Source organism: Ammospiza caudacuta, chromosome 7, assembly GCF_027887145.1.
Source record: "Ammospiza caudacuta isolate bAmmCau1 chromosome 7, bAmmCau1.pri, whole genome shotgun sequence".
Lineage (NCBI taxonomy): Eukaryota > Metazoa > Chordata > Aves > Passeriformes > Passerellidae > Ammospiza > Ammospiza caudacuta.
Window position 1 is genome coordinate 25,448,792 of NC_080599.1, and position 19,066 is coordinate 25,467,857.

General features: G+C 40.8%; 1 protein-coding gene across 1 annotated transcript in view; it reads right to left on the reverse strand.

Moving 5' to 3' along the window:
• LOC131560311 (roquin-1-like) overlaps nt 1-18,360 on the reverse strand; it is a 55,666-nt gene extending 37,306 nt beyond the window's left edge. The window contains exons 1-7 of the mRNA XM_058808989.1: nt 18,252-18,360; nt 12,370-12,735; nt 5,063-5,183; nt 3,555-3,794; nt 2,319-2,494; nt 1,304-1,504; nt 46-178 (exon numbers count right to left, since the gene is read on the reverse strand). Of these exons, the coding sequence (XP_058664972.1) occupies nt 46-178; nt 1,304-1,504; nt 2,319-2,494; nt 3,555-3,794; nt 5,063-5,183; nt 12,370-12,600 (1,102 nt within the window). The 5' untranslated portion in view covers nt 12,601-12,735; nt 18,252-18,360. The remainder of the gene's footprint in view (nt 1-45; nt 179-1,303; nt 1,505-2,318; nt 2,495-3,554; nt 3,795-5,062; nt 5,184-12,369; nt 12,736-18,251) is intronic.
• Between the last annotated feature and the right edge of the window lie 706 nt (nt 18,361-19,066).

Consider the following 19,066-nt stretch of genomic DNA (forward strand, 5'->3'; position numbering starts at 1 on the left):
CATTTTGCTAAACTTAAAGGTTTTTATTGAAACACCCAGATTTACCTGGACTGGGATCAATATTTGCTAGGAGCTCTAGGTGAGGTCTGAGACGATTCAAGTTAGCTGGATCTCCAGTCCTCTGAAGAGCAATAGTTAATTCCTGAACACTCTGTGCAAACGAGGCTGGGGTCTGCAACTTAAAAAAATGACCATAATTAACTTTCCACAGGCATAGCAATACTCATGGTTTCTGAAGGCTGCTCCACAGACAAGAACTGTCTCTCAAAACTAGAGATAAAGATCTTTCACAGAAGCCCATTTCAGTGAACCCCTTCTATTAAGAATGCACAGTTCTTTGACATTGCATTAAATTACACTTTGAAATACACAAAATAAAGGCTGGTGTTATTTCTAGCAATAAAACACATTTCGTGTTGTGCTGCTACCCAAGAAAAAAAATGGGCCATATTGGAAACCATTTAATTTAGATTTCTGGAGAGTCTAATATCTCCAAACCCCAAAACAACAGGCTTGCAAACTGCTTTAAATTGAGTACAGCAAGCAGAAAATAAAGAACAAGATGGCTGAAGGAAAAGATAGCTAGCAACATTCCATTTCCTAACATCACTGAATTCCAGTTTTAAAACTGTTCATTCTACCTAGATCCTTCAAGAGATGTTTGGCAGGACACTTCAAAAGGTGGGCAAAGGCATAAATACACAGCAGAAGCTATCTTGAAGCTAATTCCCGTGCATAGCAGCCAAAGCAGTTGCTTCACAGCTTTCATAACCATTCAACAATGTTCAGTTCCTCCCACCTAATTTAGGCATTTACAAAAGCATCCCCTAACCTAAAAGTCCATTTATCCTATGTTGCTTCTGAACACAGATCTGGGCATTTCCAGAGTTTAAGTATTTTATTATACAAAATGTGTTTCCACCTCTCTGTCTTCAGACACAGACACATGGACTCTTTTTTTTTTCCAACTGATGCACTAACATCAGGCCCAGAAACATGGACCATTAGCCTCTGTCACTACACTGGCACTTATCAGCTGTTCATAAATGTCACCCCCTAATTATTTAGCTAAACTTTGTGGGTCTCCATCTGCAGAAAGAAGTAAAGTAGCAAAAATGTCCAGATAGCAGAGGAAGCAAGATTCATTAGATTACAAATATATATTCTAATTATTTAGGATGTAACGGGTTTTGAAATACCAGGACAAATTATTACTGGGCAAGCGCACGTGGGCACAGTTTCTGAGTTCAATTTACAAACAGCTGCAAACAAGATGGACTGGGCTGGTTCTGGGTGGCTTTACCTTGTCAATGATACTCTGCATGTGGGATTTGTGAGACTGGTCTCCATAGAGGAGCGAGGACCACTGGTCTGGCGCGATGCGCAAACCCGCCTCCATGGCTATCTGAACGATCTGCGAGTCGTGCTCCCTTCTCAGAGCTTCGTACGTCCGAAACTCCTCCTTCAGCTGCATCAGGGAGGAGTCCTCATCTCGCTTGGTCACCTAGAGAGGGGAAATGAGCCAAATGCAATTAAGCAGGATAAGCACAAGATTAGTGAAGTCCCAGGCAAGTGACGTCTTTGGTCACATCTAAGTCCTTCTCCCAAACTAAAACCAACTATAACACCACCCAGTGAACACCAGTTCCTACCAAAGTAATGCACACTTTATAGAGTGGAACCACTATAAAATGGACACAAAACACTGCTAACTTGGACTCTGACCCACATACCAGTCAAACTGTCACACTTTCTAAATGACTTTACAGCATCCACACCTTCAATCAAGATATTCTGTTTGCATTGCAGAATTTTATTTGAGGATACAATTAGCAAAACCTAAGTGTTTTTCTACTCATTTAGCAAAAGACATTTGAGTTGAGCATCTAGTAACGGATATTAAATACTGAGAAGTACATTAAGCAGTTTTTCTTCATATAGCTGACACCCAAAAGTCTCATTTTTCTTTGATTCTAACCACAACACAACTGAATTAACAGAATTGGTGATTTTTCTGACTTTAAGCCACTTCTAAGAAGGTAAGTATGCTGCTTTACATCCAGGTTTTGTAACAGTACCTCTATGAAATGAGGCAAAGGCAAAACCTATCTTTGCAGCTTCAAGTTGCTATTTCAGCCTACACTGCAACCATAGCTGAATGACAAAAAACTCTAAATTCATGTGGGACTTAATGAGCAATACTTCCTCTAAGTACACATATTTTTAGGCACATTAAATGTTACAGGACAATGAAAACAAAGAGAAAACCATTGGTTTTCATAGCATTACAAAACCTCCAGGCAGAATCTTCTTCCTACCTTGAAACAGGAGGCTCTGTAAAGGAGCTGGACAACGTGCCCAATGCTAGTCTTGGAAGCCTGAGGGAATCGTGGCTCCAGTCTCTGCACCACAAAGAGAACCAAGACCTTCCGTGACAGAGCAGATCCATCTTCCAAAGCCAGCAGAACCAGCTTTAGAGCCTCCTCTTGCATTGCTGGGAGTCAGGAGAAATGCAAAAAGAGACAAAAGATGAGAGAAGCCCAAGTAAAATCTTTGCAGTTTCTTGTTCCCCTACAATTGGGATAACAGCTAAAAACTCCCACCAACAGAACCACAAAGCCACAGAGAAAAAAAGGAATTGGGCAAGAAGGGAGGGCAAAGAGAGAAGGAACCCCTCCAGATTCCCAGACTGTGACTTAGGAAAATTATTATGATTTACTATTATATATTATATTAATATTATTACTGCTACCACTACAACATCATCTATTTTGGGCATCATCTGATAAGAGGGTTCCTGTCTGTACATCTCTTGATCACTAATACGAATTTTCAAAGTGTATTGCTACATCCCACACTTATCCCAGACGAAAAATCTGACAGGCTAAGGAAGAGCAAGGTTCATTTCCATAAAAAAAGAGTGTTCACACCAATCAACCAGGCTGCAGCACTGCTATTTTGCTACATAACCAACCTCTCTTCCCTGAACCAGTATGAAAATTAGTATCTCAAAATCAGTCTTCATCTCTTTCACTCAGGAAAAGCTTCACTATTTTTTCATTAAGAAAATGGCTTCATATTTCAAGACTCAACAAGTGAAGTCTATATTTTCAATAACGAGACTTCATTTTTTTTTAAGCAACATTGATTTCTTTCTAGTATTTTAAGCAAAACAATTTAATTTATAAATACACAACTTCTTAAAAATGTGTACACATAACTGTAACAAATCTATCCCTACAAATGTTTTGTACGTTTATTACCCTAAGTAGGAAAAAAGCCATGTCAGTCACTTCCAGTAACCTTATTTTTTCTAGAAAGATCTTCAAGAAATAGACAAGAACAGAAGGACACCTATTCTGAATTTTACAGAACACTTGAAAAAGCATTAAGCATACAAGAAAACCCAACAGAAAAATAATTAATTCTGAAGATTACTATTAAGAAATTAGGCTGTTGCTTAATAAAATCCCTTGGGCAACTGGACAGCCATTTATCAATGGCTCAATTCTAAAGTGCTTCTAGCACAGCAGTGATAGTGTGATGTCACCTACCTGGCCCAAGGAACTGGCAGCCTCTGGCTCTCACTGCAGCCCAGAGGTTGGAGGAGAGCTGCTGAGGGTTCTGATGCTGGAGGATGAGCTCTGTGACTGTTCTTTCACCCAGCGACCGCGCTGCCCGCATGGCTCTGATGCGCCCTTCCTCCTCCACCAGCTGGCAATGGACCAATGTCACCAGCTTCCTCTGCATGGGCCGACTCAGCACGCTCTGAGTCGTGCTGTTAAGACCCACACCTTCAAAATAAAATGAAACAGATTAAAAACTACCTCATACTCCTCTTCTTGTGCCAGTCTGCAGTGACTGTGCTGGACAAGTGCAAACCTAGCTCTCCTGGTGTCCATTTTGTCAAAGGGAATACTAGTCAAGGCATATCATAAGTTCATTTCATTTGTTTCACCTGGCAATAAAAGCAGTTTTCTGGTAGTCAGCTTCCCCACAAGCTTAATCTTGTGATTGACAGATGTGGCTTTTTAAGAAACCAGATCAGTCAATCTGAACCTCTAATGAATCCTTTTCCCATGTTGGCAGTTTGTCCCACACCCTCCCATACAGATTCCCACTTCATCCCTTATTCATGGACTTTAGGGATCACTTGGACATTTGTTTGTTTTCAGAACATATTTACTTTCTTGCCTACATGTAGTACTTTCTCTGTTTAGGTTCAGAGCTTACATGAGTCCTGAGCTGCATGGGTGATGTTTAATTTTGTGCCAAAACTCTGAATCACAAACATGCTGAGAGCCACGTAATTCAGGTTAAAGGAAGAGGTGACTCACTAGACAAACAGCTGCCATGCTGAGTTTGCTCTATAGCCAGAGCTTGTTCACTGGGCCACCAATTCCCAGAGTGATTCTGCTGTCACACTGCACTGGTCACAAAAGACTCAGCTTCTCAAAAAAATCATTTTTGATAACCTCATGCCCATGGTGCTCAACTTCACTACTTGGGCTGACAGACTGCCCAAATCCAGCACATGTAATATACATAAAATCCATACTCTTCAACACAGTGCAGGTTTGATAACTTAGAATTACCCAGATTGACTCAGCTCTTGTATTTGACCTTGTATAAACCAAGTATTACTTATAATTTTCTTTATCTATCTTATATGTAGTAACTTTCTCTTATGAGTTCATTCATCCTCTACAGAACAGCTGCATCATTACAATTATCACAAAGCAAAACTGAAAAAAAAAAGGTAAAATTATCTATTTTTACTTATTCTGCAAAGATCAAATCAAAGATGGTGTCAACTCACTATGGCATGGTCAAAAACCTCAGCCTTTTTCTGAATTATTTCTGACACCTTTCAATTCTACATCCCCCTCGCCTCCATGAAAACATAATATTAATGTTTAAGAAATCTGTTTCAATTTGTTTCTAAACTAGATTTATATCCATTTTTCAAACATACTAACTAATAATTGGATAGTTGTCTAGTTTGTTTTGCATCTTGCTTGGTATTTTGTTTCATTTTCCAAGGAAGCAATGCAGGAAGTACCTCTTGCACTGCTGAGTGGTTTGAGGTACAATGCCAATTCTTCCACACATTTCTTGCCCTCCTCATAATGCTTGGTATCTTCAGCTCCACTGCATAAAGTAATTGGCTGCTGCTCAGGAACCTGAGGAGAGATGACATGTACATCTACTATGAATATGCATAAATAAGTGGCAACCATGCTTACAAACATTTATTACTACACCACATTTCCTGTTTTGTTCTCCTTTTGTGATTTTGCTGTATTACTTAGCATTTTTTCAGCTTATTTAGTGAACAAATAGTGTAAGAAACCCCAGTGAGAATGAAAACAAAAATACAGGATTTATGTTTAAGAGACTTATTTAGTGGCTGAAAGGAACTAGAAGCAGAAGGCTTAACAAGGCACTTCCTGAAACTATAAAACTTTGGCTAAAATAGAACACATTGAAACATCCCCAAAGCTGACTGGCCAAAAATCTCAGGGGGAAGAAAAAAACTGAAGAGAACCCTGCTCTGCTGCTAAGTACAAATTTGTATCTATGGCCTCACAGCTCTAAAACCATCCAGGAATAAGAGACTGCAGCTACTTAAGATTAGTGGCAGAAAGACTTAGCAGCAAATACAATAAGACACCCCTGGAACATATTCTGAGTAGACACAGTTACAAAGCATGACCAAGTTATCCTCTGTGGTGCATATGAACACACCCTGTGAGTATTATCTGATGATAGAAGCCAACTACATCCTTGGGCTTTTGTCAGGTGACATTTGTTTCTTCTTCCAGACATTGACCAGAAATCAGGAGTTTTTAAAGGGATTTGCACCACACCCCTCCAAGTTATAATTTTGGTTCTACTTTCCTCTTGGAAAACTTTCAAAGCTTTCATCAAATTTGAGGGTGCAGTATAGCACTGTACTAACACTTCTCAACATCACTGTCCAGCAGTCAACCCAATATAATAGTACAGAGAACTGGAATTCCTCAGAAGACTAAACACAAGCACTTTTTCTTTTTGCTATCAAAGTGCAAATATATCTCAGACTTCTATTTCCAAGTCAATCCCCATCCCAGTGGCAATAACAGCATGCTAATCCCACATAGCTGCTTACAGGGACCAACCCAGGCCTTCAATCTAAAAGCAAAAGCCTTTAATGCTTCAGTTAAATACAGAGACAAACCTGCTTACCTTCATGTGCAATGCAGCCATGGCAAGAGCAGCATTATGATGGTAAAACCACATAAAAGCAGCAAATATATATAAAATATATATATACACACATATATGGTTGCCATCACCAGTGTGAACAGCTTTTATATAAATTTTAATAAAAACCAATGCTTCAATCATATGATCACACTTCTCCTTAGACAACTGGGTCACTGTGCTATGTTTCTCATTTGACACAGAGCAAAATAAAAAGTTACTATCTTGCTTTTGCAGCAAGCAGGTAACAAAGAAAAGTCTCAAAATGCAACATGTCAGCTGGAATTAACATAGTATCATCTCAAACTAACATAAACAAGATAGAGGCTGTGCCTGATCTAGGCTTCTTCCATTCTTACTAAAGAGAAAACCCAAGTTGAATCACACCAATACAACAAAGTTAGCCTTGATATTTATCACTAATGGAAGTTAACTTGTAATGTTCTGTGGGGTTTTGGTTTCAATTTTGGGCCAGCATTTGTTTGGGGTATTTTGGTTTTTGGGTTTGAGTAGTTTTTTTGTCTGTAAGCAAGAAGATTGTCAGCAAAAGGAGATTTTGCAACTCTGTATGTTAGAGTGGACAGCTGTAAACAGTCACAACAACCTTGAGTGGTTTTTTGGGATTTGGGAAACTATTATTAACTCCTGCAATATTTGCCTGAACCTTAAGAGAATATTCCACAGCTCCTTTTCGCAGGCACTGCCATTTTAGCAGTCTGCTTCTGCCAGGGCAGTTACGTGGCAGAACTGGCTGACTGAGCAAATGACACATCTCAAGTGTATCCAGACCCTGCCCCATCTCTGCCCTGTTTCCTGCAGTCCCACACTCTGTACAAACTCCAATTCTCCTGCAAGCATTCCCTGTGGCACCACTGCCAGCCCCAACAGTGCCAGTGTCCCAGCCCCAGCAGACAGACAAAGGGGCTGGGAACAGACGTGGCACAGGAAGCCACGCTCAGCCCTGGATTTCAACCCTCAATTGGAGTGGGTTTAGCACACATTCAAAGCACTGGTTTGGAATGCCAGACACAGCACAACTCCACCAGTGAGACACAAGGACTGTCTAGCAACTAACAGAAAGCTTCCCCTTCCCCCACGGAAAGGCTGGCAGAGAAAAACTTCCAAGAGCTAATCAAGCTATTCAAACACTATCTGCATATTGTTCCCATTCCTTCTCTTTTGAAGGGAAGCTTCAATGTAAAAATCTAAATGCTTTGTACAACGGTACTGTTTGCAAAATGAGCCCCAAAGAGATTCAACTTTTATCTGAAGCTGGAGTAAGTGTAGTACTGAAGAGTAAAACATGCTTTTTCTCTGGTTTTCAGGAGTGCTTAGGAGAACAGAATTTAGTTCTCATGCACACACTTCATGCATGCAGTGCACTTCACAATAAAATCTACAAGTAATTTTCCTTTTGCTGGTTGTATTACACGCACTTCCAAGAGTTTTTTTTATATTTTAGGATTAGAATAATTGTAAGAATAGTATCTACCCAAGGAAAAATCATGAAGACATAATTCATATAAGTGACAGGAAATGTGAATTTTTGACTTTGGCTCCATCATGGAACTGCTGAGGGACAAGTGAGAAATAACTCAACTCAAAAGCATTTTCACTTCCCCTTCCCAAAATAGCCTTTTAATAGCATGCATGACCCTATGGTTCCTTCTGTTCACAATGCCTCTGAGGAGCCCCAGAATAGATGCCCCACAGAGTGAGCTCATTATTTTCACACTCAGTCCATATTCCATTCTCTCAGACATCACACCCTCGTGACAGCTTCCCCTGCAAATATATTCACATCATGTAATCAACACCTCCCAAAGGGGATGAGAGCAACACAGGAAAAATGATCTCAGCTCTTTAATTGCTTTCAATCTGTGATGGTTTTGCATGTATCTGCTTTGGCAATGACTGCAAGTATCCTGACAGTGGAATGTTACCCATCAGCATGGCTTGCGGCTGTGGGAAGAGACAGGTTATGACAGCATAAGGAAGGGGACTGGAAAAGAATGCTAAAGCATCATCTCATACCAGGCAGTGATTCTGAATTGGTGGTTTAAGTATAATTTGATGAAGAAAGTCAGCTTGAGTTGTCAGTAATTACCATTAGACATCTAATTGCACAGAATGAGAACATGTTAAACAGACCAAACCCCTTTTTGTATGGTTTGAAAACTGTTTGTAGCAATATTTCCCTCCTCCTCCCTGCAAATGAATGATTTGCTTCCTGCCAAGAGAAATCAAACAAAACCCAAAGCCTACTGTCTTTAGTTCCTCAAAAGTTTACATTAGACAACTTTTTCCACAAATAATTCCTCTTTTGTGGCACTTTATTTCATCAGAAGTTAAAATAAAAAAATTCACACGTGCCTCTAAGAGCTCTGCACTTTCAACCTTCCCCTTTTGAAAGGGCTGTAAATTAAGATCACCCAGTCTCTCATCATGTACAATTCCAGTGTCTAGAATTGTACAGAATTGTTTATCATGTCCAGCAGATTATTCCAAAATTAAAGCACCACAGGCATTTCTGCCACTTTACAGCACCTGTTTGGAATGTGCCTGCTGCTGTTGCATGGTTAAAAAAACAGGAGGGAAGAGCTTAGATGACAGATTCATGATTGGGTACCTTCAAAACACTAGCCAGGTGAATGCTTAAAATAGTTACATATAGTGAGTAATACGGGCATGCTTGAATAGCTAAAATGAAAAACCTTATTCTCACAGAAACAAACTTAAGAGATTCCTTTACCCAGGAAGTCTAAGAAGCAAGGTGTTCTATGAATGCCTTGCTGATTTGTGTCCAAGGCCATTGTGTCTCCCTTCCCTCATGGCTCCTGCTTAGGTACTCAGCTATGTCCAGCTTTCACAAGAATAATAATTCTCATCTTGCCTTTCTGATCCCTCTGCTCCCCTCATTTTATGTAACAAAACTTATCTAGACATGGTCTGAACTACCTAACCAGAGGCTGTGGATATCCCATCCCTGCACGTGTCCAAGGCCAGGCTGGATTAGAGCAAGCTGGGATAGTGGAAGGTGTCCCTGCCCACAGCACAGGGCTGCAATGAGATGGCTCTAAAGGTTCCCCCAGCCCAAGCCATCCTGGCATTCTATTCTATTCTGAGCCCACTGCCTTCCAGAACAGCCCCTGTAACCAGTGTTGATGTGAGCCATGCTACAGGGGAGCAGGCAGAAAATCTGAATCTGCAACAGCTCATTTCACACAAAGGGTGGCTATAACCTGGGCCATGGGTTTCATTACAGAAAGGGGTGAGGAGAGAGAAAACTGAGAAAGAATCTAATTCAAGTAAGAAACCAACTCTTTTCACTGTTAGAGTGACAAATTCTATCCAGAGAGAGAATGCTACCATCAGAGAATATGTTCCTGCTTTCCTGGTGACCTGTGACAAATTCAGTGTTTTCCCCAGAAGTAGAATCCTGCTTATTTCACTGGCTGTACTTGTGCAAAAGCCAAAGTGACTTGCCCTGGAATCCTGTCACTGCTGCCAGTCACAGCAGAATAGATTTGTTTCTTTAAACTGCCTGGTCTCCTCCTCCACCTCCAGAAAAAAGCACTTAACAAGTATAAATGTGTGAATTCCTCAGAAGTCACTCCAAAGGGAAAAGAACAAACTGTTCTTCTCCCTCACAGATAAAAGCTTTAGTTGGGCTTTACTGTATTTCCTTCCAAAATTAAACCTGTTTTTTTGGAATTTAGCATTTACAAATAAAATATTACTGGTCTCTGTGGACTTAGGTTAAAGGTACATGGGACCCTAATGACATATACATGCTCCTGAAACTAAATCCAGAAGTGGAAAAACAAATGGAAGTGGTTTCAACTGAAGTTGACACTACTCATGCTTTGAAAGCTGAATTGCTGCTCACAGACCATTTTGCTGAAATAGAAGAGTACAATCTCTTAGTGGGACAGTTCAAAATCACTACTTTCTCTAAAGTACTTTTTTTTAAAATTTGTCCTTAAGCAAGCCTTTTTTTATAAAAAGATTTTTTTTTAAATGGCCTTAGACAGTCTATTGGAAAATAGCAAATGTTTCCCTGTCCTTCCCAGGAAAGTAGTTGTATTCATTTTCTAGTAATCCAGTGTCTGGTAAACACTGCAACAGCTGCCAGGATGGGAAAGGAAGAGAAGAGTGAGTTGTACTGAACACTGATTTCATTCACGTGCTCGTTTCAAATGAGGAGCAGGCAGGGAAGGGGCTTCAAAGGTCTCTTAAGGGGAAAGTTTGTCAGAAATAAATAGCTAGGATCCATGGTTACTGTTACAGATAACACACTGCTGGGAGTAGCAAACAATCAGAAATGAGTGGCAAAGAACAGGGGTGGCAATCATGTATCATTTGGTGGCATTTGCAGCTTTAAGGTCATGATGAAACAAGGTCCTGTGAATCTTCATCCCACAAAAGGGATAAAAAGGGAGCACAAAATGACATCATTAGTGCCAAGTCAGAACTTAAAGCTGAGTGCTCTCGAGACAAACACTATACTATAAAACCTTTCTTTATACCTCATATGGATACACATATGGATAACAAAACTCTAGCTGGCTAACTAGTAAAACCAGAAAAAATTCTCAGTTACCTATACAGAGCAGGGTGGATTTCCATCTCATTCCACAGAATCTTGTTTTCATAAAAATTTAAATTCTGGCAGAGGTCAAATTGAAGCTATCATACAGCTTCTCATAAAGCTTAACAAGTGCCCACAAAATAACCAAATGCAAGGGGAAGACATTTATCACAAATGTGGACATTCAGATGCAACAGGAAATATTGAAGAAACTGCAGAGAGGAAGAACATGTAAGAGACAGAGAATTGTAACTTTTTAATGACATCACCCATAGATTTAATACTGCTTGGAAGCTCTTCAAAGATGGCAGCATATCACAGAAATGGGAGTGCACAATCTCACTGCTTCCTCCTGCAGAGCAGGATGAGTCACTTAGCACAGCCAGAAACACCACTTGATTTTGAGCTTCTGAAATAACCTCTATGCCATACACCACGAAAAAACCCAACAAATTAGCCATATTACCTGATAAACTAAGAAGTGGCAAAAGCACACTGGACCTGTAAGTCACAGTACATAATAAAAAGCAACACAAGAGTATCTCTCTTTCCTCCACACCTTTTACAGCTCTTCCACAATTCTCTCCTTTTCCCCAGACTACAGATCTTATTGAAGTTTCTGCTGCATTTAATTTCCCAGACATTGGAGCAGTACAAAATAAAGCAGTAATCCCTTTATGATAACTGCATCCCAGATACATTTTCATTCTTCACCCATAAGTTAGACAGGATTATCCCTCCTCTCCTAAGACCACAATGCTGTCCACAAGCCTTGGAAGGTGTGGGTCACAGGGAGCTACCCCTGACCTAACATCCATAAACTTGTATCATCTTAAGTCTGTTCTGCAACTGAACAGGGTGATCCTGCTTTCCACACACCCCTGCCCCTTCTTGGGGCTGTTGTCAGTCCCAGTGCCACTCATCCCCACCATATCACCACTTCAGCTGGCCTCACCAATACCTACTCCAGCAAAAAAGGGGGTCTCAAGCAGGCTTCCCCCCTCACCACTATGGATTTAGAGTAACATGTCATCTCAGGAAGTTGTGTTCCCATTGCATAGTTTCAAATAAGGCTGTATAAAGGCTGCTAACAGATAGATCTGTCCCACATCCTTTACACGCCCCTCCTGCTTTTGGGACAACCAAACACAGCTCTCACAGGGTGAACACAGTAAAGCACATAACCTACCACAGAAAAATGTCTTCCACAAAATAAGCTCACTGATCCAGCTCATCCTTTTGGCAGAGCATGGCTAGGTAGGAGTCAAGGAAGAAGGAAGCAAACACAACAAACCCGCTCTGGTGACAGCCCACAGAATTAGATGTAACAGAAGTTATGGTCACCAGCACAATAAAGATTTAAACTGCTGTTCCAGGCACTTTTACTGCTTCCTGCAGACATCTACAAAAAGGTAGATGCCTTCTCTTCACATCATTAAGACAATATAATATTCTTTTTTATTCGTGACTTGTCCTCCTAAAAGAAGGAAAATACTGAAACAGATGAAAAAAACAATAAAAAGCAGGGATACCTGAGCACCCACAAGCTGCAGCAAGGCTGAGTTCACAGGAAGGAGCTCAATGTCTGTGTTGATAGTGGTCTGGTCAAAGGGACATGCCTTCCGGTGGAGCTTGTTGAGGCACATCTTGCAGACAGTGTGGCCGCAGCCCAGGCTGATGGGCTTGCGGATGGTTTCGTCGAAAGTCTGTGTGCAAATCGGGCAGGAGAGAAAATCCGTCCATTGCGGAGCTTGTACAGGCATTGCTTCACCAGTTAATTGACAAGACAAAAATCTAAAGCACAGATTCCACTGGAATCAAAATTTTGCAAAAAAGTCTGTTTGGTTTTAAATATCTTCTGTAAGTACAGACAGTCTGCACATAGTGTGAAACATAACCTAGAAGAAAACAGAAACACAGAGTTAGCATTCTGTACCAGAACAGGCACGGGAGCTCCTTTGTGCTAGGGAAGCACCACTCCTTGAGGAGTAGCTGAATTAAACACAGGACTGAGTCACAACTTGCTTTAGTTCCAGCTAGTCTCTGGCTCTGGAAAAGCCAGTGTAAACCATTCCTGTGGTTACACAGTTTAAAATAAATCATGGAAGATAACTATCACATTGAAGTTGTAAGACTAATTAGCTTCTCGTTTTTATTTTCTCTCTTTAAAAATGAGCAAATAGACATCAACAAAATGTGAATAAAAAAGACAATTCCACTAATCCACTTTTGTACAATATTGACTGTACAAAATAATTAAATATTTAAATAATTTTATTAGACAAGGCTTCATCCAAAGCCTCTATCAAAAGCAACCTTTCTTCACAGTCCAGTGGGCTCTGGATTGGCACCCAATGACTCCAGAAAGGTGTGAGCTGCCCAAGCCTGGAGGGGGATTGGAGGGATGGCTCAGGGTCAGTCAGACACTGTGCAATGCAGCTCTCACACCTCACTCAGTGACACTGTGTGCTGCTACTCCAGCACCTTCACACAGCCTCACATGTGCTGAGCTCTGTGGTAGCACATGGACCCATCCAGACACATCTCAGTTACCCTGGCAACGTGCATGCACTCCTGCTGGAATTCAGCACTGTCAACTTGCTCTCTGTTTGCCATCCAGCACCTCCAGCCTTCAAAAACTGGACAACCACTTCTAGCAGTCATTTATGACTGGATACTGTTCCTTAACCGTTCCTTTTGTGACACCAATTTATATCATTCACTGTCTGCATAGAGATTACATGCACAGAAAAAGCAACACCTTTACCCTGTAGAGAAACCACACTGGAACTACAATAGAGGAAAAGCTGGGAGTTCTTTACTACTTATTGGCACTTGCAAATCAAATTACTAACAAGATCAAACATTACTCATTATAAGGGAATGGAAGACAAGATACTGCTTTGGGACAGGAAAAAAGCAGAACTCATATGAGTAGAAATGTACAAGAAGAGATGGATCACATGATATGAAAAAACCATTATCAAAAAGAAAATTGGTAATTAAATAGTTTCTGATGTCTGGCTTACTTTCACCAGTGGAATATCAATAAACAATTTTCTAAATCAAGGAGCAAAATAACAACAGAAATACCATCCCAACCACCCATATATATTAGTTTCTCTTTTCCACACACTACTGGCTCCAGTTTCAAACCAAGGACCGCAGACTTACTTGCTAAGTGTCTGTTCTGACAGAAGCTCTGCCATAAGCAAAAGCAACTTTTTATCAAATCTTCAGCTTAAAAAATGTTTACAATTAAAATCTAAATTCTAAAGGCAAAGAGAGAAACTTTATATCAGGACCTGTGCAATCCAGAGTCAAGGCATTTTAAAACAGAAAAAAATTTCTAATGCTAAAATAAAGACTCTGAAAAGCCTCTGCCGCTTTTTTCTGGAAAGAAACGGGCTTCTTTTGCAGAATTTAGTGCAATCTTGTCCACAGTTAACACTACTTTGCCAAGGTAAACAATGAAGTGTTACTTGTTAAGCTTTCAGCTGAGTTTCATCCAACACCTAACTTTAGCTCTAAAGCTAATGAAAAGGAGTTGTACTATGATGATGTCTCTGAGTCACTTCCCTTCAGGATGCTTTATGATTCTAGGGAAAAAATAACTATTTCTCTTTTCAAAAGACAATATACAATGCCACACAGGCTCTGGTTCCCAGCAATAAGGAATCAATAAAAAAATCAGTATTACCCAGGCAGGGTGGCACAAGGAAGAGGTGGCACCATATGTGGTTAACCCTACACCAGCATTGCACAACAAGATGTCAAGGTTATTCAGGGTTCCCCCTTCCAAAATACCTCTTTAATGGCAAATCAGCCATTTTCTCTCATCTTGTCAGCAAAGGCTCAAATAATTCTCATTACTAATGTATCACCACAACCCAAATGAAATCTCCTATACTTTTAGGTTACTACACTGACAGATGATATCCTAAAGCATTCAGCAAATTTATTTCCAAGCCTTCCCTGGCTACCTGCCCTCCTATATACTAAGTAAATGTTGGTAACAAGCATTCAAGCTTTACTATCCTTTGTAAACCAAATCTGCAACAGAAATTACCCAGAAACTCTACAGAAATCCTTCTGCACAGAGCAGTACACAGCCTGGTAAATCTACTGTATGTATGGCTGTGCTATGAAATATCCTTTGGGGATCAAAATTTAAGAGCTGAATCATAGTTCTTCCTTTTGACCACACTGCTATTAGAATATCTAGCAACAATTTCCCAGACTTCTCTGCAATTCAGAAACAAACTGAGCAGTCTACTTAAATTATTAGCCAAGCATTCAGGAAAAGAAGTTTTCTATTAACTGAGGAGACTTAAAACCAGAAGCTAACATGAAGCTGTACCATCAGGTCTAGAAAGCAGATGTGAGCATGGAGACACCACTATCCCAAGCAGTGAACTAGAAGGAAGGAGTTGAATGCAACTTTAATGTTAGTAAACTAATTCAAAAACCCCAGTGAACAGAGCCATGTTGTTGCTACCTGTACCTCTGGCATAATGAAATAGGTCATATTTATTTACAAATTCAACAGTTGAAAGAGAAGTTTGAGGAGTCTGGAGATGAAGGGACTAATTAGTGGCATCCACGATCCTGTGCCAAGACAGGTCTCCAAAGGCTGGGGAACGAGGGAAGCAAAGCTTGTACACAAGCACAGCTCTGAGAGACTCTACAGTGTCTGAGCCTGTGTCCTGGTGCCTAAGTGCCAAAAGAAGGCCACTGACAATAGCACATAGAGCTGTGAGAAACCTCAGAAAGCCATCTACTTCAGCACAGTGTAGCTGCTGCACCAGATGGCTGACTGGGGTGATGCAGCCAACCTTCTCCCCACAGAAAAGAACAGCTGCTGGAACAACGAGCCCTGTGCTTCTGAAGAACTCCACAGCAGATCAGCACACACCTGTGGAAATTCCTGATCCCACACAGGACAGCAATGGCATCCCAGGGACTGAGCACTCACCAGCCACAAGCAACAAAGCAAGTACTGGTGGTGGCACAGCTTTCCACATTTATGGCCCTGTTTTGCCAGATCAGCCCTCACACAAGGGAGCAGAGCCAAGCACTGAGATAGATACAATGTAAACCTCTTCCAGGCACAAAGCTCAGATGTAGAGACCTGAAACCACTGAAGATACTGTGCCTTGTATCAAGGTCTGTGACTCACTGTGACGTTAGAAATAACTGGAAAAAACCAGTCTCTAACTTCAAAGAGCTACTTTGAATAGGAGACATTACAAATGGTAATAAAACAGTGCAAATAAGACAGTTTCACTACCACTGTCTGCTATTGGAACCATCACCACTATAGAAAGAGAACACTTTGAACATGTGCAGCAGGAAAAGTATATTCACTTTTATAGTATAATGCTTTTTAAAAAAATGTTTATGTTCAACATTATACCAGAGGTAAGCAAATAATAAAGAATGTAAAAAATTACAAAAGACATAATTATTTAAATAGCCCACCTCTCCATAATATTACATTTTTAACTCACACTCAATTCACTAAGTATTTCACACACAATAGCTTCTAACACTGAAAAAATGTATCTCCATACACATACCTTTGTGCATGATTAAAGAAAAGAGATACGTCAAACCCAAGAAAGCAAAAACTAAAAAGTTAAAACTAAAACTAAAAAATTACAGTTTTTTGTCTTCCATAAATTGGAAGACAAAAAGGTGTAATTAAGATGAAGATAGCCCAAGGCAGAGTTTGAATCCTACACTGAAACTGGTTTTGTTATTTCTGAGTTTGAAAATATAAAGTACCTGTATGCAAATCTCATCCTCCTGCTTACCCCTGCATAAGCTGTTTTACCCACATCTAGAACCACCTGGAAAAATCTCTCTTCTGGGCCTCCCAGCCCCCAAGAAATCCTTGAAATTCCATCCTTCAACCCAGCCTGGAAATGTCACGCTGTAATCAGATCGGTGACCTGTCTCCTCTGGGACCCTGCCAGTGCTTTAGGGAAAGACCTGATTATTCCATAAACCCCTGGAACAACCACTCCCTCCTCACTCTGCTGGACAATGCAGAGGCTGACATAGCCTCATGTCCAAGTTATGTCTGTGGCAACCACAGTCTTCCACATGTCCTCTGCAGATTCAGCTCTGGACAAAAGACGTTTGTAACATGCAGAACAGTCTGTACCAACACGCACTGGCATCAAGTTCCACACACAATGACACACAGGCAAACTCCTCTGCTTTCAGTGCACTCGGTGCACTCTGAGGGAGCCCTTTGGTGCAGGCTCCAAGCACACCCCAAATTCCCTCACAAACATGTTATTTGGAGGCAGCATGCTCTTGCATGGACACATCACATGCTGTTTCATCACAGCCGAGCTGGCACTGCTCTGTCCCACAGCAGCCCACACTAAGTCATGGCACACTTTAAGCACATGACTCAGCATACCTAAGGGGCACCCTTGGCTCAGCTCTTGCCAATTCAGTGCATAGAGCTTTAAGAGCATTACTCCCTCCTGAGTTTTATGTATTCCCACAGCATTTCATTACCCAAACAGCATCATCACCTCAACCAAAATTCAGTTAAGCTGAAGCTGCTTCATTTCTGCTGAGTATTACTCCTGGCTAAACTTCCTGTCGCAGTTACCAGCGAGCACAAGTAAAGCCCGTTTAGTGCTAAGCTTAACACTACAGCAGCTCCTCATGGCCAAAACAAACTCAGGCTTGCCAACCGATACAACTCTTGAGTAATCATTATTTACTCTAATAAAGAAAACACCATTGCATTAATTCTTTTAAAGACTCTTACTCCTTGATAATAACTTACACTTTTCTGAGAAAAAGAAACTTTTCTGAGAAAAAGTAACCACTTCTCTCTTCTGTGAGACTGGTCCTGTGCTACATTAACTACTTCAAAACCCCTGACAGTTGGAAATTAAAAATAAATCAACCACTTAAATTAACAGACAACAGTTAGTAAAGCAATTCCTAACTCATTAGGATTACCAGATACCCATAGTACAATTCTAGCCAGCAGCTGAACCTCCTCCATTCCTGTCAAATTTTTGCCGGTGTTTCACAAAACCTTTTTATTTTCTACTTCAGTGTGCTCACTGTAATAAACAGTATTTCTGAGGGCACTTAATTAATAGTTTTTGTCTTTTCCCTGAGGAAATACTTTAAGAAGTCTTGAATATCATTTTAGGGAAAAACTAACCTGACAACCTGTGGGAAGCCCTGACCAGCTAAAAGTAGTGTGTTTTTTTTTACAAGCACCCTGTACTGCCAACTTCACGGTTCACAGAAAAGGGAAAATTACATTAGCTATATTTTCCATATCCAGTTCCATAGAAAAACCTCTGAGAAATTTTCAAGAGAGAGGGAAAGTCCTGACCAGAGAAGAGAAGGTAGAAGAAAAAAAGTTTCTTACCTGTGCCTGGGAAGCTCCATGAACAACACATCCCATAAGGCCAGAAGAGTAAATGGGACAGATTCAGGGGTTTTTTCCCCTTCCTGTTTGCTCTCTCGAGCTCCCCAGCAAACTCTGCAGGCAGCAAGGGCCCGACTTCCTCATTCCTGCTCGGCGCGTGCGCGCAGCCGGCACCACCCAGCACTGCCCACAGCACAGGGCCCAGCTGAGAAATCCCCACCCAACCACAACCTGCACCTCTGTACGTAATGCACATTCCAGCCCTTCCTGCAAAGCCCTAGCTGGCTTCAGCAGCGGGGTAATAAAGCTCTTGAAAAAAGAAGCAAAGATAACATCACAAACATCGTCAAAACCATGTCCCAGAGTAACCGAAGCTCAGTTAGGTCGGATTCAAGATCTACTTTCTCTTCTCCTCAGTAATTTTTGACTGCGAAAACACAGGGAGAAATTTATGTAATATCAGGCAAATATCTCTCACTTGGTAGAGTCAGTGAAGTACCTTATGAAAATGGGGCCAGTTAAGGACAAGATGTTACTCCTTATCTGAAGCTTCCTGCCTAGCAATAACACAAGGAAAACAAGAAAATCAAACCATCAACAACACAACTCTACCATAGTACCTCCCCAACAGAAGCTCTGAAAGCAATTTACAATGATTTAAGCTTCCCAACGTCCTGTGAGGCAAGACCTCATGTCTTCCGACAGGAAAAAAACTGTTGAATGAAGTTATTTATATGGTGTTTAACGGGAAAAATATGGAATGAAACATGATATTTCATTTTCTTGACCCCTATTCTCACCCAAGCACCATTAGG